General features: G+C 37.4%; 1 protein-coding gene and 1 long non-coding RNA gene across 12 annotated transcripts in view; one reads left to right on the top strand and one right to left on the bottom strand.

Annotated features, from left to right (window-relative positions):
* The window catches only part of C7H8orf34 (chromosome 7 C8orf34 homolog), a 499329-nt gene that overhangs the window by 372935 nt on the left and 99770 nt on the right, over positions 1-26624 (bottom strand). For all 11 annotated transcript variants that reach the window (XM_078017141.1, XM_078017138.1, XM_040294025.2 and 8 more), the window contains one exon: positions 5823-5851. In XM_078017141.1, coding sequence (XP_077873267.1) covers positions 5823-5851 — 29 coding nt within the window. The remainder of the gene's footprint in view (positions 1-5822; positions 5852-26624) is intronic.
* On the top strand, positions 2744-4821 carry LOC144365301 (uncharacterized). Its single transcript, XR_013423612.1, has 3 exons — positions 2744-2948; positions 3935-4012; positions 4737-4821. It is a non-coding gene; the product is annotated as an uncharacterized LOC144365301 (long non-coding RNA).

Raw genomic sequence — 26624 nt, 5'->3', positions numbered from 1 at the left:
GGTCCATGGTAACTCTATTTTTAATTATTTGAAGAAGTCCCATAATGTTTTCCATAGTGGCTGCACCATTTGATATTCCCACCAACAGTGCACAAGACTCCTAATTTCTCCACATCTTTACCAACACTTACTATGTTCTATTGTTCATTTTTTTTCTTGTAGTAGCATCGTAATGGATATGAGAATGGATATGTTGTACATATCCATTAGGCATAGACTAAGACCTCATTGAAAGTAGAGTCTCTAACAGATACTTGGAATGTACAGTACATGTTCATAGCAGCATTGATCACAATAGGCAAGAGGAGAAAGCAATCCACTATGGTTTTGATTTAGAGTTTTCCAATGCTCAGTGATATTGAGCACCTTTTCAAATAATTGTTGGCCTTTTGTATATCATCTTTGGGGAAAAGTCACTTCAAGTTTTTTGCTCATTTTTAACCAAGTTATTTGTTTTTTGGTTGATGAGTTGCAGGGGTTTGTTAGATATCCTAGATCATTGCCCCTCATCAGTTTTATTACTTGTGAATGTTGGTCCTGTTCCATGAGTTGCCATTTCATTCTGTTGACAGTATCTTTTGGTGCACTGAAGTATAAGAATATTTTTGAAACATTGTTGATTACAGCATCTGCTTCAAAAGGATAAATGGAAGACAAATTTCTCAGGATTCAGTAGAAGGAATGATCAGTTTCCCAGGAACACCTGGTTTGCTGTGATCCTATGGATGGTGATAACACTGATAAAAAGTTCAGTTGTGGGCCAGGGATGTAGTTCAATGGCAGAGTACTTGCCTACTGTGCATGAGGCCTGAGTTGGAGCTCCGGTACAGTAAAACAGAAACAAAAAAAAAATTCAATTGTGGCAAAACTACAACAACACTATAGAACCTCAAACCTACATTTTGTACAGCAGGTTTAATTTTTCCTATGTTCTATTCCCTGTGAAATGATTTTACCATATAGTACTTTGAAATGTTCATATTTGGGATATTTTAGCTATCTACCCCAATTATTCTATAGCAGGAAATTAATGTCACTTTTTTAAAAAAGAAAAAAAATCTTTTTTTATTTTTAGTTGTATATGGACACAATACCTTTTTTAAAATTTTTTTATTTTTGTGTTGCTAAGGATGGAACCCAGTGCCCCACACATGCGAAGCAAGTGCTCTACCACTGAGCCACAACCCCAGCCCCTAGTTTCATTTTAATAGTTATTAAAACCCCCTAAATATTACACATAAAGTACTCAAGCTCAGCATCTGTGATACTTTCCTAGGGGCTGTGCAGTAATGACAGGAGCCAGGATTCAAGCCAAGGTCTATCTATGGATTTTTCCATAATACTAAGGTACATCTTTAATCAGTGAACACAAATACCCACAATATGAGACAAGGAATGTCACTGGGATGAAGTCACTGTATCCTTCAAGGGACTATGAAAAACGACCTTGCTCTCTGCAAGGCTGTCCAGGGAAGGCTGGAGTTTGAAGGATGGATAACAGTTGGAGAGAAGGAAAGAAATGGCATGCACAAAAATGTGGGAATAAATAAAAGTATGACCTGGAGGTACTACACTCTGGCTTTCTGATCCTATCAAAGTATGTACAGTACAAAGTAAAGTGCTGAGTTCAATACAAAGTCTGAATAGAGAAGAAAAGGAATATAAGATCTAGAATACAAAGGTGAGCCCAGATAAAGACTTAATTCTAGAGGCTGGGGCTGTAGCTCAGTAGCAGAGTACTTGCCTAGCATGCATGAGGCCCTGGATTTGACCTTCAGCACCACATAAAAATAAACAATTAAAATAAGGGAATTCTGTCCATCTACAGCTACAATTTTTTTTTTTTTAAAAAAGACTTAATTCTAGCGAACAAATCTGAACTTAATATGGCAGTTAGCAGGGAGTCTGAGAAAAATTTTCACAGGATTCTGCTTTAGGTAGTTTCCTTAGGTGCTTCATCTTAGCTATAGTTTCCTAGAATCAAGACTGAGAAAGTGATTTATTGAGGGGTTCTCTCAAGTGAACCCTTTAAGAAAGTAAATGAAGCAGGAGAAGACAGAGAAGCTAGGCAAAGATATGCCTTTGGTTTAAGGCTCCTCTCAAGATGATCCCATACAGAGCTCCGGAATGTGGACAAGCAGCTCAGAGCCCAGTCAGTCATGGGCCAAAGACCAAGTCAGGGATCTCTGGTTATGATAAATCCCACTGGGTTGAGATAACCCTTGGGAGAAGAGTAAGATCATAAGCACCTAACGTGGTAGGGGAAGGATAGATCACACTGCCTTAGTAACAGGGAACTGGGATGGCACTAACAGTGTCTACTATATGGCATTTTGAAGGGTAAATTCAAAGTATAGGAGCCTGAATATTATATAGATGATTATATATTAATAAAAATTAAATAGTCATATATTAATAATTGTATTAATTATACATTAATAAATTATATATATATAATAAAATTACACATACTCATATATATACAAAGTACTACCATGTGAAATTAGATAGTGGCTGTATAGGCAGAATAATGACCTCTTGAAAATGTCTACATCCTAACCCCTAAAACCTGTGGGCCACATAGCTAGAAAATGGCAAGACATTGAATAATGGTAATGGTAATAAATATGTTACATAACATAGCCAAAAGAACTCTGTAGGATTAAAGCTGAAGACCTTGAGATGGGAAGATTATCTGGATTAGCCAGATGGCCCCAACTTAATATGATTCTGGAAAAGCAAAGAGCCTTTCTATATGAAATGAGAAATAAGACATTGCTGGCTCTCAGATATAGCAAGGAGACCAGGCATTAAAGAACAGAACAACTTCCAGAAGCTGGAAAAAGGCAGAGAAAGAGAATTACCCTAGAACCTTCAGGAAGGACTGCAGCCCCTGAGAAACACCTCAGAGGGACTCATGCTGAACTTCTAAACCACAGAACTGTAAGGTAATAAATTGGTGTAGTTTTAATTTATTATAAAACCAAGGAAAACCAAATCCTGGCTAAAGAAGAAAGTGAAAAGACTAAAGAATAAGTAATGATAGCGTTCTCACAATTTTAAAAAGGCCCTAACAGTAATATTACTCCTTTTTTTTATTTAAGTAGAACTAAAAATTCTTATTACTTTAATCAGAATTTGTCAACTAACTTGAAAGGTCACAGAAAAAAAAATGATTTCAACAAAATGACAGGTGAATTGGAATGTGAGAATAAAAGAGCAATGTTTTATAAAGGTTAAGAAGAATACATCTTTAATGAAACCTCAAAAACATGAAGGGAAGATTAAAAGGAAGGGTCTGTAATTACTTTCCTTATTACATTGAAGACACAGGGGCCAGGCCAACACAAACAGCAAAACACTCTGATTGACTGTTTCTTGGCAGCTGCCTGAGCTTCACTTCTGCCAATTAGGGAAAGTTCCGGACTGTGAGCTTCATGGTCACCAGGGGGTGCTATAGGACAGTTTCTCCCACTCAGCCAAGGGCACTCTCCAGGCAAGCAAAGATTGGTGGCCATAGCCCTAGCACCCTTGAAAATCAAATGCAAGAGTAGGATCAAGTTTTACTCATTTATTTTTTTTTGCACTGACCTAGATATTTTTCAATAACAATGTTATTTATGATAACTGTCGGCATCCTCAATAAAAATGAAAATAAATGTGCAAAGAAATTTTAGGAATTTCCATAAAGTTTTCAAAATTAGAAATATTATGTAAGAAAATGAAAACTGACAGTGTCTTTCAATTTCATTAAATGGACACTTTCCTGACCTAAGGCTGAGAAGAAAGAGAGCGTGAGGGGAAGGATATGTCCTGAAGATGGTACTTAACCAAGTGTCAGGGTATTCACATCTTACCCAGTGAGAGTTACATCCATGTCAGCACAAGGAATAATAAATGTTTTTATTTTTTTCTCTCACCGAAAATGGTACAGACACCAATGCCACCACAAGACAGAGAACAGGGCAAAGGGGAGACGAGAACCAAGAAGAGGAACAAGGTACCATACAAGGTACAGTCAGCCAGGGTTTTGCAGACTATATTGGAAAAAGCAAATGAATTTAGAAGTGATGATGAGTATATGTAGTACTTAAAATGAACATAGTTCACAAATGCGAGGCATAGAAATCTTAAGTTTTTGAAAATTGTAAGGGAGGTCGTGGCATAAGGACACTAACGGGGTAAAACAATGAGGGACACACAGAGCAGGGCAGGAATTGCTGAAGAAATCCAGATCACACCTGCCCCTCATCACCCAGGCTATTCTATATAGTCAAGATCTAGTTTTGTATGGCACTAGTACAGATAGAAACCAAACTAGTCTTAAAACGTTATGATGATTTATTACATTATCTGAATATATTAATGTATATGCCTATGTTTTATTCATTTTTTAGTGAGTCAGAAATGCATTTCTATGGTGCAAAATTCAACGGGTATATTCCTATTTCAGGTAGAATACAAACTTTATTGTTTCTGTTAATACAATTTTTATATTGTAGGTTATTTTAAAGTGTCATGATTCAAATGATTCCAATTTTGTACAATAGTTTCTATCATGTTCTTTCAATCTACCTATCTAGGCACCAAGCCAGATTTCAATATAGTTTTTGTTTAGAGAGATATCTAAACAGATAGTCATCAAATATTGATGATGACTATATTTATAAGTGCTTTTCCCTTTTCTAACTATATTTCTGATGCCTGATTTTTTTTCATCCAAAAAATTATAACAGACTGAATACAGAAACAAAATAAGGAAATTCAACAGTTTTCTCCACAACCAGATCTTAAAGAGGTTTCCAAAAATCATGAACAAGGTAACTTTCTCACTAATTATTTTGCTTTGGAAAATAAAGCATTTCTGTACATGTATGTTACTCGTGTTAATGTAATGGTTTTAGTCATTACTTCTTTTAAAATGATATAAGCATGTGACATTTTTACCAGTTTTAATTTCTAACATGGAAAATATTGATGGATATAATAATCAGCGTAATTCAAAGCTGTTTGGGATCCTTCCACAATTTACATAAGGGGTCCTGACACTAAAAAAAAAATTAAAAAATTAAAAAATTGGAAACTTCTATCCCAGTGAATCAAATCTCCCTCACAAAGTATCAACTCATAAAAACATACTTAATAGAGAATTCAAACAAATGATCTTATAGAGGACTCTTATGTTATGCACCACCTGACAAATTTGATCTTTCCCTAGGTTTTTCAAATTTTAGTAAGCATCACCTCAGTTTACCTCCTTCATGATTTCCTGAATCTAGGAATCATCTTTGACTAATTTTTCTGCAACTCCCACAGTCAATCCATTGGTGGTGCTACTGACACTGGTGTGAAAACCACATTCTTAATCAAACCTCTCCCAGCAACTTCACAACTACCACTGTTCAAATCATCATATTGTCTCGGCATATTAGAAAACTGAAAACAAGCGACCGAACTTAATGACTAAGTAAGTGTCTATGTCGTCGTCGTCGTCGTCGTCGTCGTCGTCGTCATCATCATCATCAGCATCATCATCATTTATACAGAGCCAAAATCCAAACAATTAACATAATAGAATGTTGCTAGTTTTCATTTTTAATGCAGTTACTTAGTGGTTCTCTTCTTTCTAACCAAATTTCAAAGGCTTAACTCCAAAGAACAGGTTATACATATTCATAAGAGAATCTATATAACTTTGAAAGATTTAAAATGTTAACACTTAAATTATGTTTTAACATTTTTATGTTTTAACTTTAATTTAGATAGCAGATTAAAACAGAAATCACACATTTTCTTTTCATTAGGTATGTAGTTCAACTTACCTTATCAAGTTCATCTGAAATTGCAATACCTGGGATTCAAAAGAGATTTGTAGAAAAAAATATTTTAGAAGCAATCTTCAACAACCCAATATTACAAGCAAAAACAAAACTTCATCTGTAAAACTAGTGTATCTCCCAACTTAAATTTTCTTTTAATTTGTTCTTCAAAATGATGCAGCACATACTGTCTACTAATGAAAACAAAATAGGGATTGAAGTCAACTATGACAGCCATGAAATGCTGAAACAGGGTAAGCAAGTTATGCAAGGACAACAAACAAGTTACCCCATCTCTTACAGGTTGGTAGAGGCAGAGTAAACTGGCAGAACAACTGTGAAACCACCTTTAAGTTATGGTGACAACAGAGTATACCACTTATTCTGTTACAATTTTGTTTCTGAAGAATTGATTACTCTGTAGCATTGTTCTACCAGTATGTTTTGGTGCCAATACCATTGCTGTTTTTGTTACTACTGCTCTGTAGTATGGTTTAAGGTCTGGTATAGTGATGCCACCTGCTTTACTCTTCCTGATAAGGATTACTTTAGCTATTCTGGGTCTCTTATTTTTCCAGATGAATTTCATGATTGCTTTTCTGTTTCTAGGAGGAATATTATTGGAATTTTGATTGGAATTGCATTAAATCTGTATAGAGATTTTGAAAGTATGGTTATTTTGATACTATTAATTCTGCCTATCCAAGAGCAAGGTAGATCTTTCCCAGAGACTAACCCACAAAATTATAATTATCTTATGTTAGACAAAGGTGCCAAAAACATGCATTGGAGAAAAGATGGCCTCTTCAACAAATGGTGCTGGGAAAACTGGAAATCCATATGCAACAAAATGAAATTAAACCCCTATCACTGGCCATGCACAAGACTCAACTCAAAATGAATCAAGGACCCAGGAATAAAACCAGAGACTCTGCATCTAATAGAAGAAAAAGTAGGCCCTAATCTTTATCATGAGGGATTAGGTCCCAAATTCCTTAATAAGACTTCCGTGACACAAGAATTAAAATCAAGAATCAATAAATGGGATGGACTCAAACTAAAAAGTTTCTTCTCAGCTAAAGAAACAATCTGTGAGGTGAATAGAGAGCCTACATCTTGGGAACAAATCTTTACCCCTCACACATCAGATAGAGCACTAATCTCTAGGGTATATAAAGAACTCAAAAAATTAACATCAAAAAACAAATAACCCAATCTATTAATAAGCCAAGACCTCAACAGACACTTCTCAGAAGACGATACACACTCAATCAACAAATATATGAAAAAATGTTCATTATCACTAGCACTTAGAGATAGTCAAATCAAAACTATTCTAAGATTCCATCTCACTCCAGTCAGAATGGCAACTATTATGAACACAAACAATAATAATTGTTGGCAAGAATGTAAGGGAAAAGGTACACTCATACGTTGCTGGTGAGAATGAAAATTGGTGCAGTCAATATGGAAAGCAGTATGGAGATTCCTTGGAAAATTGGGAATGGAACCACCATTTGACCCAGCTATCCTTCTCCTCGGTCTATACCCAAAGGACTTAAAAACAACATACTACAGAGACACATCCACATCAATGTTTATAGAAGCATAATTCACAATAGCTTAATTGTGGAACAAACCTAGATGCCCTTTAATAGATGAATGGATAAAAAAATTGGCATATATTCACAATGGAATATTACTCAGCAATAAAAGAGAATTTTTATTGATTTTATTCATGGCATTTGCAGGTAAATGGATGGAGTTAGAGAAAAAAATGCTAAGTGAAGTTAGCCAATCCTAAATAACCAAATGCTGAATGTTTTCTTTGATATAAGGAGGCTGATTCATAGTGGAATAGGGAGCAGAAGCATGGGAGGAATAGATGAACTCTAGATGGGGCAGAGGGCTTGGAGGGGATGGGAGGGGACATGAGGTTATAAATGATGGTGGAATGTGATGATCATTATTATCTAAAGTACATGTATGAAGACACGAATTGGTGTGAATATACTTTGTATACAACCAGAGATATGAAAAATTGTGCTCTATATGTGTAATAAGAATTTTAGACCTATCAACACATCCTCAAATTGCCAAGACTTTGCTACACTCACACACAGGTCACTCAGTTGCTATCTACTCACTTCACAATGCCATCGCTGAGCTCCCCCAACCTCACCAGACACCCAGGTGCTGAAAGCAGACTACCGCCATCTTGGCTCAACATTGTTGCCATATTAGGCGGGGGCAGTTCCCAGATCAGATCTCCAGGGGCCAGTGAATGTTCACAGAAATCACCAGTGCTGCGACCACTTGCCCAGAAATCAGAGCCTCTGGGCTCTAGTAAGTCTCAGGACCCCAGACCCAAAACCCACAGTTCTAGCCCAAGTGCAGCTCACAAGTGGCTTAGCAGAAACATCTATTAGCACTTCTGCAGAATTCCAGACTGCACTCTGCTCCCACGCAGGTCACTTGGCTGCTACCTGTCCACAGCACAAGGCCATCACCCAGCTACCACCACATCACCAGACAACCCAGCGCTGGAAGCAGACCAATTGCATCTTGGAAAACTTTCCTCGCCATTTTGTGGTGGGCGTGACTATCAGATCAGATCGCCATTTGAGCAGGTACCTGATTTCCAATTCCTACCCCTTCCCCAACAGCATTAACTTGGCACAGTGGCCACCCAACACAAGAACAGCTCTCAGTTGGACAGGACTGCAGTGCGAACAGGGTGCCGCCCACCTGGTGTGAGCCTTGGAGTGAGAGGTCATGCAGTTGAAACCTGATAAATAAGAAAGAGGAGAGGACTAAAGTTTGGAGCATAACAGAGAGATCAGGATTTGGGAAATCTCCAGGCAAGAGAGGGAGATGACACTGGGCGCTCAAGTCAGATGAGTGGTCACAAAAAAAGACCCATGAGGTGCTATTTCCTGCTGGAACTGGTGAGCAGAACTCCCTGCTTCCAGATGCTCCACAACAAGTCCAGTTTTCTCACCCTGGTTACCTACACCATCCTGAGGGCAGAGACACCTACTGGATGAGACAATCCCACCTACTGGATGAGAAGAGAAAGAAACGGATCTCTAATAAGAATATCTCTTTTTTTCTCTTATTCTTTCTCTTCTACACTTCTATTCTCTGGCCCCTCACATCCCCAACCTATGTAAAACCAAGAACTTTGCATGAAATAGGACTTTGAGGACTAAGTCACCTGAATAATATAATATAGAGGAATTGCATAAGCCCCATTTTTCTTTTTCTTCTATTTTTTCTTTCTTTATTTTCCTTTTTTTCCCCTCTTCTTTCTTCACCTCCAAATTATACTATTTAAACATCCTATATTTTTCTAAAAACATATGTGTGTTTGTTTATGTACTCTACTGTCTTCCTATGTAACTGTCTACCCCAAATTACCTCCTATTTATTTTCCTGCTACCAACCCTCTTCACTAGATTTCTTCTTCACATTTCCTAAGATATATTAACTCTGTACCCTCACATTTTCTCCCCTCTATATTTTGTCCCATGTTTGACTCCCAAATCATTGTCCACCACCAGAAACTGTAAAATTTTTTTTGAAACTACTGATTATATTTTAATAATAATTGAATCCAACATTTCTGGACATTGAGACTAAACTGTAAATGTCTTAATAACAACAATTTGTTCATAGGTGATGTATTGTTGATTTTGGGATCTGTTAACATTGTCCTTCCCCACAGAGGAGAGATCTTGGAACCATACAAGAGCACTAAAAATCTATAGGGTAAAAACAATAACACACCAGATCCACAGAGCTGGAAAGGAAGAAACTCGAGCAACATGAAAAGACAAGGGTAGAAAATACCACAAACAAATCAAGACAACACATCATTAGAAGCATTGGCAGCTATGGCAGAAAAAAGACAGAGAAAAATTTCAAGATATGCATGGTTAAAATGTTTTGGGATCTCAAAGAAGATATAAGAGAACAAACACAGGCAGTGAAAGATCACTTCAACAATGAGCTACATAAACAAATCCAAGAAGCAAAAGATCACCTCAACAGAGAGATATAGGTTCTACATAATAAAACAAACAAAAATCCTGTAAATGAAAGAAATAATAAACCAAATTATAAACTCAAATGAAAGCATCACCAACAGAGTAGACCAGTTAGAAGACAGGACATCAGACAATGAAGATAAAATCATCTTGAAAAGAACATAGACTACACAGTGAAAATGATAAGAAACCATAAGCAGAACATTCAAGAAATATGGGATAGCCTAAAAAGACCAACTTTAAGAGTTATTGGGATAGAGGAAGGCATAGAGGTCCAAACCAGAGGAATGAACAATCTATTCAACAAAATAATATCAAAAAACTTTCCAAACATGAAGAATGAATTAGAAATCCAAATTCAAGAAGACTACAGTATGCTGAATGTACAAAATCACAATAGACCCACACCAAGGCATATTGTATTGAAAATACAGAATAAGGAGAGAATTTTAAAAGCCACAAGAGAAAGGAATCAGATTACATATAAGGGAAAACCAATTAGGATAACGGCGGACTTTTCAACACAGACCCTGAAAGCTAGAAGATCCTTGAGCAACATATATCAAGCTCTGAAAGATAATAAGTGCCAACCAAGAATCTTGCAACCAGCAAAATTAAGCTTTAGATTTGAAGATGAAATAAAAACCTACCACGATAAACAAAAGTTAAAAGAATTTATAGCTAGAAAACTGGCACTCATGAAGAGGAAATGAAAAAGAACAATGAAAATCAGCAGAGGAAGGTAGTACACTAAAGAAAAAACTAATCAAAGAAGAAAACGAATTCAAGTAAAATAACAAAAATAAACAAATATGGCTGGAAATACAAACCATGTCTCAATAGTAACCTTAAATGTTAATGGTTTAAACTCACCAATCAAAAGGCATAGATACATGACTGACGGTGAAAGGTTGGGAAAAATCATACCACTCACATGGACTGTGGAAGCAAGCAGGGGTTTCCACTACTCATATCAAATAAAGTAGACTTCAAGCCAAGGTTAATCAAAAGGGATAAAAATGGACATTACATACTGCTCAAGGGAACCATACACCAACAAGACATAAAAATCATAAATATATATGCCCCAAATAATGGTGCAGCTATGTTCATCAAACAAACTCTTCTCAAGTTCAAGAGTCAAATTGACCACAACACAATAATCTTGAGTAAATTTAACACACCTCTCTCACCACTGGATAGATCTTCCAAACAAAAGTTGAATAAAGAAACTATAGAACTTAATAACACAATCAATAACTTAGACTTAACTGACATATATAGAATATTTCAACCTGCATTAAGCAGATACACTTTCTTCTCAGCAGCACATGGTTCCTTCTCTAAAATAGAACATATATTATGCCACAAAGCAACTCAGAAAATACAAAAAATTAGAGATACTACCATGCATTTTATCAAATCATAATGAAATGAAATTGGAAATCAATGACAAAATAAAAAATATAAAAATTTCTCCCAACACCTAGAGACTAAACAATATGCTACTGAATGAACAATGGGTCACAAAATACATCAAGGAGATTAAAAAATTCTTAGAGGTAAATGAGAATATAGACACAACATCGAAATCTCTGGGACACTATGAAAGCAGTACTAAGAGGAAAATTCATTGCATGGAGTTCATTTCTTAAAAGAAGAAAAAGTCAACAAATAAATGACCTCACACAACATCTCAAAGCCCTAGGAAAAAAAAAAGAACAAACCAGTAGCAAAAGCAGTAGAAGGCAAGAAATAATTAAAATTAGAGCTGAAATCAATGAAATCGAAACAAAAGAAACAACTGAAAAAATTGACTAAATAAAAAGTTGGTTCTTTGGAAAAATAAATAAAATTGACAGACCTATAGCCATGCTAATAAAGAAAAGGAGAGAGAGAGAGATCAAATTACTGAATACGTGATGAAAAAGGTAATATCACAATAGACACTACAGAAATACAGAAGATAATTAGAAATCATTTTAAAATCTTATCACATTAATAGACTTAAAGATAAGAATCATATGATCATCTCAATAAACATAAAAATCATTTAATAAAATACAGCACCCCTTTATGTTCAAAACACTAGAAAAACTAGGGATAACAGGAACATATCTCAACATTGTAAAGGCTATCTACGCTAAGCCTCAGGCCAACATCATTCTAAATGGAGAAAAATTGAAGGCATTCCTTCTAAAAACTGGAACAAGACAGGGGTGCCGTCTTTCACCAGTTCTATTCAACATAGTTCTTGAAACACTGGCCAGAGCAATTAGACAGATGAAATAAATCAAAGGGATATGTATACAAAGAGAGGAACTTAAATTAGCACTATTTGCTGACGATATGATCCTATACCTAGAAGACCCCAAAAATTCCACCAGAAAACTTCTAGAACTAGTAAATGAATTCAGCAAAGTAGCAGGATATAAAATCAGCACCCATAAATCAAAGGCATTTCTGTATATCAGTGACAAAGCCTCTGAGAAGAAAATGAGGAAAATACCCCATTCACAATACTCTCAAAAAAAAAAAAATACTTGGGAATCGACTTTATGAAAGAGGTGAAAGATATATACAATGAAAACTACAGAACCCTAAAGAGAGAAGTGAAGACCTAAGAAGATGGAAAGATCTTCCTTGCTCTTAAATAGGCAGAATTAATATTATCAAAATGACCATTATACCAAAAGCACTACACAGATTTAATGCAATTCCGATCAAAATCCCAATGGCATACCTCAATGAAACAGAAAAGACAATCATGGAATTCATCTGGGAAAATAAGAGACCCAGAATAGCTAAAGCAATCCTTAGCAGGAAGAGAAAATTAGGTGGCATTGCTATTACCAGACCTTAAACTATATTACAGAGCAATAGTAACAAGAAGAGCATGGTATTGGCACTAAAACAGACTGGTAGAGCAATGGTGCATAGTAGAGGACACAGAGACTAACCCACAAAACTACAATTATCTTCTATTAGACAAAGGTGCCAAAAACAATACAGCATCTTCAACAAATGATGCTGGGAAAACTAGACGTCCATATGCAACAAAATGAAATTAAACCTCTATCTCTTACCATGCACAAAACTTAACTCAAAATGGATCAAAGACCTAGGTATTAAACCAGAGTCCCTGCGTCTAATAAAAGAAAAAGTAGGCTCTAATCTTCATCATGTGGGATTATACCCCAACATCCTTAATAGGACCCTATAATGTAAGAATTAAAATTAAGAATAAATAAATGGGATGGGCTTACACTAAAAAGTTTATGCTCAGCAAAAGAAATAATCTGTGAGGTGAACAGAGAGTCTACATCCTAAGAGCAAATCTTTACCCCTCACACATCAGATAGAGCACTAGTCTCTAGAGTATATAAACTCAAAAAGCAACAAATATATGAAAAAATGCTCATCATCTCTAGCAACCAGAGAAATGCATATCAAAACTACTCTAAGATTTCATCTCACTCCAGTCAGAATGGCAGCTATTATGAAGACAAGCAACAATAAGTGTTGAGGATGTGGGGGGAAAAGGTACACTCACACACTGCTGGTGGGACTGAAAATTGGTGCAGCCAATATGGAAAGCAGTATGGAGATTCCTTGAAATCTGGGAATGGAACCACCATTTTACCCAGCTATCCCTCTCCTCAGAGTATACCCAAAAGGACTTAAAAACAGCATACTACAGGGATACAGCCACATCAATGTTTATAGCAGCACAATTCACAATAGCTAGACTGTGGAACCAACCTAGATGCCCTTCGATGGATGAATGGATAAAAAAAATGTGACATATATACACAATGGAATTTTACTCAGCATTAAAAGAGAATAAAATCATGGCATTTGCAGGTAAATGGATGACATTGGAGAAGATAATGCTAAGTGAAGCTAGCCAATCCCCAGAAAACAAATGCCTAATGTTTTCTCTGATATATGGAGGCTGACTCATAGTGGGTTAGAGAGGGGGAACATGAGAGGAATAGACGAATTCTAGATAGGGAAGAGGGGAGGGAGGGAAAGGGAGGGGGGAAAATTGTAATGCATTCTGCTGTCATATATAAGTGAAAAAAAAGAATTGATTTGTATTAAGGCAGGATAATAGTGGAGGATTAAAAATTTTAATTTCCTTATTTCATTTATGAGGAAAGAGACTCTAGAGGGTTTAAGGTCCTTGGAGTGACAGCTTCTTCAGCCAATGAACAAATGCTTTGTCCTCACAAGCTCTCCTTGTCATTATGCACATACACTGCCCACTTACCAGTCTGACTTCTATCTTTATCATTCCTCCAAAATTATTCAGTCAGTAAAGCACCTTAGTCCTTAATTGATTTCTCTGGGGTGAGAGACTCTGGTAACCCCATATTCTTTCTTGAAATGCTACCCTCTCTTTTCTGCCATTGTCTCTTTCATAAGAGTCCTCTTTTGTGAGTAAGGGGGATCCTATCCTAAAATACCAACTACTCTGTGCCAAAATGCATGTTTTTCTCATTTAATGTCCTTCACCCTAGTAATCCAACCCACACTGTTGACACACTTATTTCTCTACATGTTGAGGAGCAGCAAAGCTTTATTGCCAGCACAGACCTCTTCCTGAGATGGTTGCTGAATCCCTGTGGGCATTTCAGTCTCAACATGTCAGACTAAAGACATCCTCTGTCCCACTCACTCTCCTTCTGTTGCTCTGCTTTTTTGTTTCAGACAATTGTTTGCCTAGCGCTGAATGCGGGGACTGTGGCTGGGCACTGGAACAGGTGTGGCCAGCCCTCAGGTTGGGGTAGCAAGCAGGGAGAGCTGTTGTCAAACTCCAGTGGGGCATGGGTCAAGGGATAAGGAAGAGCTCAAGTTCACAATCCAAGGGAACAAAGAAAATAACAGAATTCGAAACTGAAATTAATTTCACTGTGAAAAGAAAGAAAGAAGGAGCTGAAGCTGGGCACAGTGGCACAGGTCTGTAATCCCAGCAGCTTGGGAGGCCAAGGCAGGAGGATCATGAGTTCAAAGCCAGCCTCGGCAACCAACTCAGTGAGAATCTATATCTCTAAATAAAATACAAAATAGGGCTGGGTATGTGCCTCAGTGGTCCAGGTCCCCTTAGTTCAATCCCTGATATATATATATATATATATATATATATATATATATATATATATATGAAAAAAGAGCTGAGATGGAAAAGAAAGTCTGAAAATTGTCTCAAGAAAACAAACCTGAGTCAAGAGCCTATTTCAGGTGCAGACCCCCCGCCCACTTAGACACCTGCAAAATCTCTGCAGAGGATGCAGATGATACTTTTGCTGGTTCCTAGATTTCTCACCATACATGTGAGCCAGTGATTCACCTACACACAAAGCAGAAAAAAATATCTTCTACTTCTTCTCAGAAAATGACACCATTCATCCCCTTGTAGACACGTCTAGAAACACAGGCATATTTGAGAGAGTTTTTCATAGCAATAAATCTGTGAAATTCTTATTTGGTAAAAGATACTGGTAATTAAGATTTTTTATGTGTCCCCACACTAAAAGAGACTCTAGTTCTCAATTCAGAAACTGGCGGTGACCTGAGCTTAACATTTTTCAAGGACTTGCTGAATCATGAAGAATGCTCCTTCAAGAAATTGGAGGAGAGAAGACTTCATGGAGGACTAGCATCCAACCTGGTCCTATCACCACTACATGTGCAGTGGAAGAACTCAGATATGAAGGTACCACAGTCGGGGAGGAGGGAGGAGGAGGCATGATACATAAGAGACCTCAGAGCTTTCTGGGCAAAAATAAACATTTCTAAAGGCATAACATCAATTGCATATCTATGAGTGTTTGGTTTTTTAAAAATGCAGAGAATGACAAATAGTCATTGTTCATAACTCAGATTTCCAGAAAATATAAGAACTTAGGTATCCCAAATGGTTTATGTCACAGTCTACAGAAGATCTAAAATACATTAATCTAGTTTATAAAAGAACATACATTTTATATTCTTATATTAACATCTAGTATAATTCTACATAAAATATAATTATACTAACATCTAGTATAATTCTTTATAAAATATTCCTTTCTAATAGGAATTCAAGATTAAGACTGAATATTGTACTTAAATATAAATATTTGAAGGAATAATTTAGAGAGAGAGTAGATAATGTTAAATAAGATTCTCCTTTGGAATGTCATAAAGCTTAGCTATCTGGAATTAAATAAAGCATTGTTCAATTGTCTGGGATTTTGGAAACTCTCTTGATTTATTTTTCACTTGATGCACTAATGCCCTTGAACCTGACAAAAAAATGAGTTTTCTCATCCAATTTTTAGAAAGCTATCGGTTGATCTTTGAATTTCTGTTTCACCTCAAATTTATGAATCCATTATTCACAAAGATAGCAGCAATATATCACTTAGAATGTAGCCAAGAACTGGCAAGTAATTAAAAAAAATGTGAGTAGTCAAAATGTGTGTCACATAGTACTCTTCTCAATTTTAGCAAGCACCATGAGCTGTTTTTCAGGGCTGAAATTTTTCAGCAGTGGAGAATGGAGATGGAGAGAAATGCTGCTCTGAAGATATATTTCAGTAAAAGAAAGGATGTGCCCTACAATAAAACTCAAACTAGCTAACTGGAAAATTTGGTTTGGAGGAAAGAATTATGCCTCTAATTATTCCAAGTGATTGGTCTGACCATAGTTTGTTCAGATATCTATTATCATATTTTCCTAACATTCACATGTTTTGATGACTTTGCTTCAGAAATTATCCAAATAAATCTTCATTCTACTACATAGAATCCCTCCAGCTCTGTATTATTGATGTCAAACCGCCTAGGATATTTTTCACTTTTTCATTTCATTTTTAATCAAAGCTTACACTGATTAAAAGTTGTTGGAATAATTTTAATAAAACACTTCAAAGGAGCATGAAGCTTCTAATGGGTATCATTTACATAGAGTGGCCAGGATATTCATCCTAAGATTTAGCAGAAAATCCATAGTTATTTCCTAAGAAGAGCTTGCTAATTTTTAGATATTTCATTAAATCTTGAACCAATCATATTTTACTCGAGTTGTATGGGGGACTTTTGTTTTATTTTGTTTTTTATTTTTAGTACCAGAGATTACACCCAGGGGTGCTTAACACAACCCCCTTTTTGAGACAGGGTCTTCTAAATTGCTTAGGGCCTCACTAAGTTGCTAGGCTGGCTTTGAACCTACAATCCTCCTGCCTCAGTCTCCTGAGCCATTGGAATTACAGGCATGTGTCACTGAGCCCAGAGACACTGAGATTTTTAAGGTTTCTTGAGATTGGCTGTACATAGTAAAGAGAAAATACAGTGGGTTGTTATCAAATGTAAGAAACTAAGCTCAGAATTTAAGTGTGGGACTCTTGATAGAGAGTGGACATGTGGTCCTTCGAAAAGTCAAGCTGAGACCTTAAAAAAAAAAGTCCCATCAAAGTAACCAAGGAGGCATGGCTTATAGTAGTGATGGCATCCAACTATGGGAATGAGCTGCCTGAAAGAAATGGGGGAAATGAGTTCTTTCAGAAAGTCAGCTTCTCTCCTAAATGAAAAGGCAACCACACCACACAGGCATGCCAAAGGCACATTGCCTGATTCTTCTGCAGTGCAAACCTATTTCAATACCTTCCATTTGTGTACTTTCATTTCAGGGACTTCTCATTTATTCTAACCTCCTAAGTGGTCTCAGATGTATCAGGAATTTATTCCAAAACACCTTCCACACATACCCATATTTGAACAGTGTTCTATCAAGAAAGCAAGAGGTATATGCTTCATCAAGATTTCCATCTTTCCAGGCATCAGCTTATCCCTCGAGTTAGAAACAGGATGTAGCTACAGGAAATGGACCTTCGTCAGTATGATTCATTTCCTGAAAGGAGGTCAGAAAATTCATATAATATGAAACTCTACCAGCTACTTCTCTAAAACCTATTTCTCAATTGGGAGAAACCCAATGAGAGTATAATGTAGAGACTCAGACTTCCCCAATTCTTCCTTTTTAAAAAGGCTTTTTCCCATCTTGAAAGAAAACAGAAACAGAAACAGAGTATGCAACATGAAAATACTGGGTTAGTGCTGGAGTTGGCCCACACTGGTTTGTGAGAACGATGGCCACACCTCTCTTTCAATGTGTCATTCAGTGATGTCATGTTGATAGCTTAAAATTCGCTATGATGGGAATATTAACACCTTGGAAACTGCCCTAAAATCAGGCTTATTTTTTGAGTCAGTTTACCGCACCAAGTATAGTGAATAATGTTAAAGCAAATATCTGTGTATGTAACAACCATATCAAAAAATAGATGAGCCACCTACCCCTGGACATTGTGAATGAAACACTCTTTAGACAGGCTGCTAACCACTCTTGGGGTAAAGGGAATTCCTGTTAGGAATTGAGGGATTCTATCCTCAGTTGGTTACCTTTGAACAAAAGGGGGCAAAATTTTCTACAGACAAAGAAATAATAAGTAAAGTTTTATAAGCCACCTAGGGTCTTATTTTCCTTTTGTCAATATATAAGAATCATGCTTAGAACATGGGCCTCAAAACTGACCATAAGCCACATTTGGCCTATGGGGCCAGGGTTTGCTAACCCCTATTCTAGAAGCATATGCCAATTTTTATCCTTGATTAACTGGCTCTTGTATTTGCATTTCTCCAAGGGCAATTCTAAGCCTTGTTGGTTTTCATCAGGCTCCTCTTCCCACCTCCCCCTCTTGCTAGGACCACAACTTATCCTGAAAATTTGGAAGTATCATATTTGAATTGCCTGGATGCCCTCCCTCATCCTCTCCCTCAAAGAACCACCAATGTTGTTGCCTCCCATCTCAGAGGACAGAGCTTTCTTTCTCCTAGGAAGTCCAATTTCCATACTTGTTTTCTTGGTTCTATCTGCATCTACCTTCTCTGGTATTTGACCCATCTATTATATTTTCTTTCTCTCCTGAATCTTTGAGATCTTTCTTTTGGTTTTCTCTTATCACCCTAAAAACCATTACACAGACATGCGAACCCACATAATTCTCTTTCCGGAACACACACTACATACTAAAGGAAACCAAATCCAAATGGCCAAAATCTCCCAACAAACTCCCCTTGTCTTTTTCTACTAATAACTGCCCTCTTTCACACCTTGCCATCCATGAAGACTTCCAAGGAGTATCTGTGTTCCTCCCTTCCCATCCCCACTCCCTCTCCGTCCACTACTTGCTGGCTTCTGCTGTTACTTTTCTCTGAAAGCTGTGCTTGCACAAGTAAGTGACCCTGCATCTCCAGATTGTCAAATCAAACCAAGAATTTTATGTTTCATGTTATCAAATTCATATTTATTACAGAAAAAAGTTAAAATATAAGAGGAAAAAGAAAAATAACCTCCATTCACAGACAACTAGTGAAAACAACTTGTGAATTCTTGCAAATAATATCATATGCACACATAGGCATACAGAAAAATCTTATGTGCTGTGTCTGCATATATAATATATATGTATATATATAAAATGAAATTGAAAAAAAGACATAATATTTTATTGTCTGCTTTTGATACATTTAAAATACATATAAAACATACACATATTTAAAAACATATCTTACTTGTGTGTGTGTGTGTGTGTGTGTGTGTGTGTGTGTATTGCTGGAGATTGAATCCAAAACATGGTGCATATGAAGCAAGCACTCTACCAACTGAGCTATATCCCCAGCCCCTTCCTATGTTTTTTATTAATATTTTCTACATCATTCTTAATGACCATACAGTGTATCACTGTGCACATGGACAATGATTTATCCATTTTTCTTAGGAAAGTGGCTTAGTGTCTAGCATTTCACTAGAATCCCAGTGCAGTAAACAACAGAGGCACAGCTTGGAGACAGCTGGGGGTACAAAAGGCATGTTTCCATCTTCTTCTTAAAAAATTTATCTGCCACTTTGGATACTATGATTTCCCATCTTGGTTTTCATCCCACTCTTCTGAAAATTTCATTGCAGCTTGCTCAGTCAGATCCCTTTTACTCACCATCTCCAATGTTGGTTTCCTGTGTGTCTTTCCTTATCTCTGCACTAAAGACTCCCACACCTATACCCCTAAGCAAACCTTTTCCCCACATTGCTGACTCCTACACCCCATGATTACCGGCAACAGATGACAGTGGCCTACTCCATTCAGATGCCCCAGAGTATTTGAAACTGAAGTTTGAGGTATAACACTCCTCCAACCCTCAAACTTCTTTTGTGAGGTAGAGGAGGCACCCAGCCATCTTGATTGCAAGCAAAACTAGAGACCAAGAAAAGCTGAAAACATTCTTATCTCTATTTCACCCTTTTTTCCTGTTGGGCAATAAATCTTGGTCACAGAATCTTCTGTTTTTGTTAAACACTCTTTTCTTCCATCTTACGGCTAACACTTTGTTTCAGGCTCTTTTCAATTCTGACCTAGCCTTGAGGCACAGGCCACAGTAACTCTCCCCGATGTTTCTCCCAGAGTGATGGATCATTGAAAAACATAAAGCTGGTTAGGATCGTGAACTTTTGACAAGACACTTGCTGCACAGGACTTTCCCCATCCTCTGACGCCCCTCTCCCCAGATATCCAGCTTCACTGCTATTACTGTCTAGGTTCCCTATTACCAACAATACAAAAATTTCCGTCTTTCTTTGAAATAACCATCTTACATATGTTTCTCTCTCTGCCAAGAGAATCCTTCAGGACACACTCCTCTCTCCTTTGACATTTCCTTAGGTTTGATTCTTCTAGATATGTTTCTGAAGTGTTCTCTATCAGGTCGTCCCTAAGACCTTGTTGGAGGTTCTCCTACTCTCTCACGGATGTCTTCAAGTACTTTTAACATGACTTTGACATTATGGTTTTCACAACTATCTCCCCTTGAGGTCTGGGTACACATGCATCAAGTCAATGTGGGAATAAATGAACAATCAATAGCCACATTATCTGCCTCCATTTTTTCTCGTGGGTTGTTTTTCTCTAGCTCCTCAGACCATGATGTCAGAGAAAACTTTGTGGTAGGCTTGTGACTGACTGACTACAGAAGTACCCTGTTATTTTTATCTTGGCTGAGTCCTGATAGCTATTACCAATAATGGAGCATAAATATCTGTCCCCTGTTCCCTCAAGAGCTGAGCATTTTTCCCTGGAAAAGGTGTGGTCAGTGTTTTCACATGAAAGCAATTTGTAGACCAATATCTAGAAGATTTTCATCCATCACTGCCTCACTTCAGAGAAAGCTTCTGGAGGCAGCAAAAGGTTAAGGCTCAGAAAACACAAGTCCTGCCACCCTGGAAGCAGCACCTCACCAAGAAAATGAGTTTTGAGGACAAATTGCACAAAATAGGGTTGCTCTTTTGCTTTTCATCTGTTTACCTATTTCCTTTGATACCTACTTATTTATGAGGCTTTTTTTGATTCTGTCCTAGCTTTGAGGCAGAGGCCACAGCAACTCTCCCCCACGCTTTGCCCAGAGTGATGGATCACTGAAAAATATAAAGCTGGTTAGGATCATGGCCTTTTTGCAAGACTCTTGCTGCACAATATAAGCCACAAAGTCACAACTCTTGGCAAACAAATAAAATCTACAAATACCCAAACTCACATAATCTTATGTCAAAGGCTCATACTTACAGAAAGAGAAGGCATGTCAGAAGCAAAAAGGGAAAAGTGAAGGAGGGTTCCAAAGAGAAGATGGATTAGAAAGAAATGAAACCACAAGTAGCACTCACCAGCAAACCATGACTGACTTTGGTGCTAATCTCTACACCAAGTCCTGGGGAATTCAATAGCAAAGTATCCCTGCCCTTAGGAACCTTCCATTCCAGAGAGGAGACAAATAGAGCCATGTGTGTTCACAGAAATGTATAGAAGGTCAAAAAGAGGGACAGCAAACCCAGTCTAGAGAAGGAAAGCTAGAGGAATATCATCTTGGAGGATATATTTGATCTGAAGCTAAAGAGAAGCATAGATTCAGTTTGTCAGGAAAGAAAGAAGTGTAAGGAATTCAGGTGAGATTTCAGGGTCTAGTGATGGCAGAAGCCAATGCATAACAAGGAGAAACATCAAATGAGAAAGCTAAGTAAGACACATGGGAGATGATATAGGAGACATGACAAAGAGCCAGATCATGAAGCACTTCCTCTGAGCTTTTAAATAGAGCCATTTAATATCTGGGGGGAAAAAAGTGTCAGGCTTTCACTTTAGATCCACTAAAGGGAGGATCTACTAGAGAAACTGTGAAACCAAAGAGAGAGTGGGCAAGACTGGTGATTCATTTCTAAACCATTTCCATGCCTCTCCTGGGCACACAAGCTAGACTTTGTATTTTGCAGATACCTGTAGACTGTGGGCAGTCATTATACACACCATTTCCACACCTAGGCATTAGAAACCTCTTCTAAGAGGCTCCACTGCATCTTTATTCTTCTGCAGCAACCTTGAAAGGCATGTGTCGAAGATGGCATAATAATAGGATGAACATAGTCAGCATCCACCAAACAAGAACAACACATCAAACTAATCCCTGAGCAAGAAAATATTTACACTCTATTAAGTCACAGAGATTTTTGGCTATGAAATTCCTGTAGCAAAAGGTTGTGATACTTCAATCAGCCATAAGCTAAATCAGAAAATATATCTGTTTTTTTTTCTTGCACAGGACAGGGATGAAATGGAACATATTAAATGATGAAACAATGATCTGGTCCGAGAGGTTGAGTTCGAAGATACTGAGGGAGTAGAGAAAAAAAAAATCAGATTCAAGAGTTATTTCAGAGGCCTTCACTAGTTACCAACCACAGTTTGGTGACTAGTTGATTGTGAACAATTAGAGAGAGAGGAACATCTAAAGGTTTCTAGTTTGGATGAATTGGTAAGCGATGGTACCATCACCAAAGACAAAGGATGAAGAAGAAAGGTCATATTGAAGAGGGAATTGTGATCCATTTGAATAGCTTGAGTTTGACGTGGCAGTAGAATATCCAAATGGAGACATACATCAAACATTTAATATAAAAGTCTAAATGGTCTGGATGGATAATATATATGTGATTTAGTTGTGTAGGAATGATAAATGATGAAGGTGGATTAGTAGAAAAGAGAGATCATGTAGAGAAGCAGAGGTCAAGGATGAACTGCAGGAACAGTATTGAAACAGCAGTTGGGCTGGGCTGTAGCTCAGTGGCAGAGCACTTGCCTACCACATGTGAGGCACTAGGTTTGATCCTCAGCATTGCATAAAAATAAACAAATAAAATAAAGGCACATAATCCATCTACAACTACAAAAAAAAAAAAAAAAGGAAAGAAAGAGGAGCTTTTGGGTAAGTCCTACAAGAACTGGTGTGAGGGAGTCCAGTGAGGATCTAATGAGCGCCAGCTCCCAGGAAGCAGGAAGTCAGAGAGTCTGAAGAAAGCGTAATCTGCAGTGCAAAAAAATACCACAGCGATTTTGTATGGTGAGGACTAGAAAAGTGTTCATTCCATCTGGCAATCTGGAATCAGATGGTGACCACAAGGAGAAATGATTCAGTAGAATGAACTGGTACAATATAATTGCTCAGAGGACTAAAAGGAAGATGGGTGTGCATAGCCAGGAGCACTAACTATTCTTTTTGAAACTTTGTATAAAAAAGGGAGAGAAAACACTATGCTGTCCAAAGTTAACTCAAACTCAGGAGGAGTTTTTGTGTGTTTGTCTTTAACATGGATTAGATCTATGCCATCAAATATGATGCCCATTCATCATGTGACTGCTGAACACTTGAAATGTGACTAGTCCAAAGAGGTGCTCTCAATTAAAATTCAGTCTGAAGACCATATATATATATATATATATATATATATATATATACACACACACACACACACACACACACACACACATATACACACACACACATACATACATATAAAATATATCAATGATTATTTTATATGGCATACAAGAAAAAATAAACAATGGGTTTAAATACCTTATCTCATATTTCCTTTTGCTTTTCTTTCATGTTTGCTTGCTTGAAAATAACAAATCATACATGTGGCAGGGTTTAGCTGGAGCATGTTATATAGAGTAACAAATAGCAGCAAGAGTAACAATGGCTGAAATAAGCATAATTCTAAAATGACCTCCAAGATCCACATCTGTGTAAGTCTTTCCCATTGCCTCTTGAGTGAGACTACTGAGTAGGAAGATACATCACGCCAGTGATTAGAATACTATCCAGTAGACTTTGAGTAAATCAGAAGGGGATTAACCTACATGGCCCTGATCCAATCAGGTACACCCTTTTAAAGAAAGTGATGCTTCAGAGAGATGCTCCATTGTGGCCTGAGACAAGTAAAATACAATTGTGAGAATAGGGAGCTATAGGCAAGAATGAGCTTTCCCTTCTGAGACCAGCTCCCATTCAATAGTCAATGAGAAAACAGATATCTCTTCAACCGAAAGCACTGAATTTGACCAATCGCCTAAAGAAGGTTGAAAGAAAATCCCAAGCCTCAAGTAAGATCTCAGCCCCAGCCCCCACATTTATTTCTACCTGTTTAAACCCTGAGCAGCTAACTCACACCCATAATTTTGAATCACAGAACTGTGAGATAATAAATTTGTAGGATTTTGTTGATTGTAGTGCTGGCACTGAACCCAGGCCCTCACACCTGCCAGCAAGCACTCCACCACTGAGCTACAGCCCCAGACTCTGCATTTTTAAAGCCACTAAATTTGTGATAATCTATAAGGCATGGAAAGAACTGTAATAAAATATCTATTAGCTGGGCATGGTGGGGCAGGCCTGTAATTCCAGCATCTCAGGAGATTAAAGTAGGAGGACCGCAAGTTCAAAACCAGGCTCAGCAAAAGCAAGGTGCTAAGCAACTCACTGAGACCCTGTCTCTAAATAAAATACAAAATAGGGCTGGGGATGTGGCTCAGTGGTTTAGGGCCAATACTCAGTACCAAAAAAAAAAAAAAAAAAAAAAACTAACATTTAATTAGTAATTATTGCACACCACAGGCACCCATACTAAGCACTTTAAATATACTGTCTCATTTTATTTTCATATAAACCTTAAGCAATAAGTACCATCATAATATATTGCAATTCTATAGTAATGGTACCTGACACACAGGTTAGGAAATCTTCCAAGGTCACAAAATTCATCATAGATATAGCTGGGATTTAAAAGGTTTACACGCTCAAAAGCAACAAAATAATTGCTGTAATCAGAAGATCTCAGAGGAGTAGGCAGGAAACGGAATCAAAACCACGGGTGAAGAGCTGGACTTGGACAAGAGAAATGCCTTCTCTTCTGAGAATGGAGGTAGGAAAGGATAGGTAGGGTGTCCTTAGGGGTACAGGTAGGGAGAGGGGAAGGTGGAATGAGATCACATTATATAATCAAAATTCTGTGGAATTAGGGGCAGATTTTATTTAGAAGGCAGGGAGTGAGTGGGGGTTTGCAGATTCTTGGGTGGTGCTTTCATAGTTGCAGAGAGAAGAAGAAACTGTCCAAAAATGAGTAATAGTGTTGAAAACTATGAATTATGGACATCATGTTCAGCTTTGGTGGGTCAATTTTCCAGGGGCTCTCAGCCTTACTGGTGAAGAAGAGATGATAGCTGTAGCATTTATTCAAGGATGGGAATTTCAAAAGAAGATGATCTGACAGAATGATGAAAAATAAAATAAAATAAATATTACTAAACCTGATTCACTATCTAGTCTGGGCAGGAGAGAAGGGAAGAGCAGAAGTGGGAGAGTGCTAAGATCTGAATATGGTTTGTCCCCGCTGAAACTCACATTGAAATTTCATCCACATTATGAGATATTAAGAGGTGTGATCAGGTGGGATATTAGGAAAGTATTTAGGGCTCTGTCCTCAAGAATGGATTAATTCATTCATTTGATTCATATAAAGGGTTAATTTGCTTTTCTCAAGAGTAGGTCTGGTATGAAAGCCTATTTGGTTAGGTCTCTGCCACATTCTCTGACTCTGACCATGTGAGGCCCTGTGCAGCCTTAGGATTCTTCCAATGCAAAGGCCATCACTAAGATCACAGACCTTCAACCTTGAACCAGATCCATGAGCCAAAATGAACTGCTTTCTTTATAAATTTTACCAGGCTATGGCATCATGTTATTCACAACTTAAAACAGTCCAAAATGGAGAGATGAGGAAGAGGGACCAATATCAGGAGATATCCAGGAGGTCCAAACACAGGAGGTGCAGTGTAAGGAGAGTGAGGTAGAAACAATGCACCCATGTCCCACCATAGTCTCTAAGTCAAAAGCATGATGTAATTTTGGACTACTTATTATCCAACATTAACATAAAGGCTTGTGAGAGGGAGAGGGATTAATCTAGTGTAAATGCTTTCATTTTACCGGGCCAGAAACTGAGGAATATTCTAATAGTGTACTCAGAACTTGAAGCCAAGAGTGGCAGAGCAGGGTCCAGGACATCTTTAAGTTCAGAGTACTCTCCATGACAGCACTTGTACCGATTTTGGGTGACGCACCTTTTGGTGCTAGAAAAGGAGATAACATAGAGTCCATGTGATATTAAAAAATCAACACTTTAAAAAATGAGTTTATGCTTTGAAGGTTCAAACAAGTATGTGGGGGCGGGGACTGCAATACAGTTAAGTGAGATGTTCTTTAACAGAGATGAATTCAGAATGACAAAATAAATGTGAAAACAAAATATGCCATTTGCTTTCATTCT

Source organism: Ictidomys tridecemlineatus, chromosome 7 (genome assembly GCF_052094955.1).
Source record: "Ictidomys tridecemlineatus isolate mIctTri1 chromosome 7, mIctTri1.hap1, whole genome shotgun sequence".
In the NCBI taxonomy this organism is placed as follows: domain Eukaryota; kingdom Metazoa; phylum Chordata; class Mammalia; order Rodentia; family Sciuridae; genus Ictidomys; species Ictidomys tridecemlineatus.
Note: the sequence above shows the minus strand (reverse complement) of the source record. Positions and strands in the feature narration are given on the sequence as shown.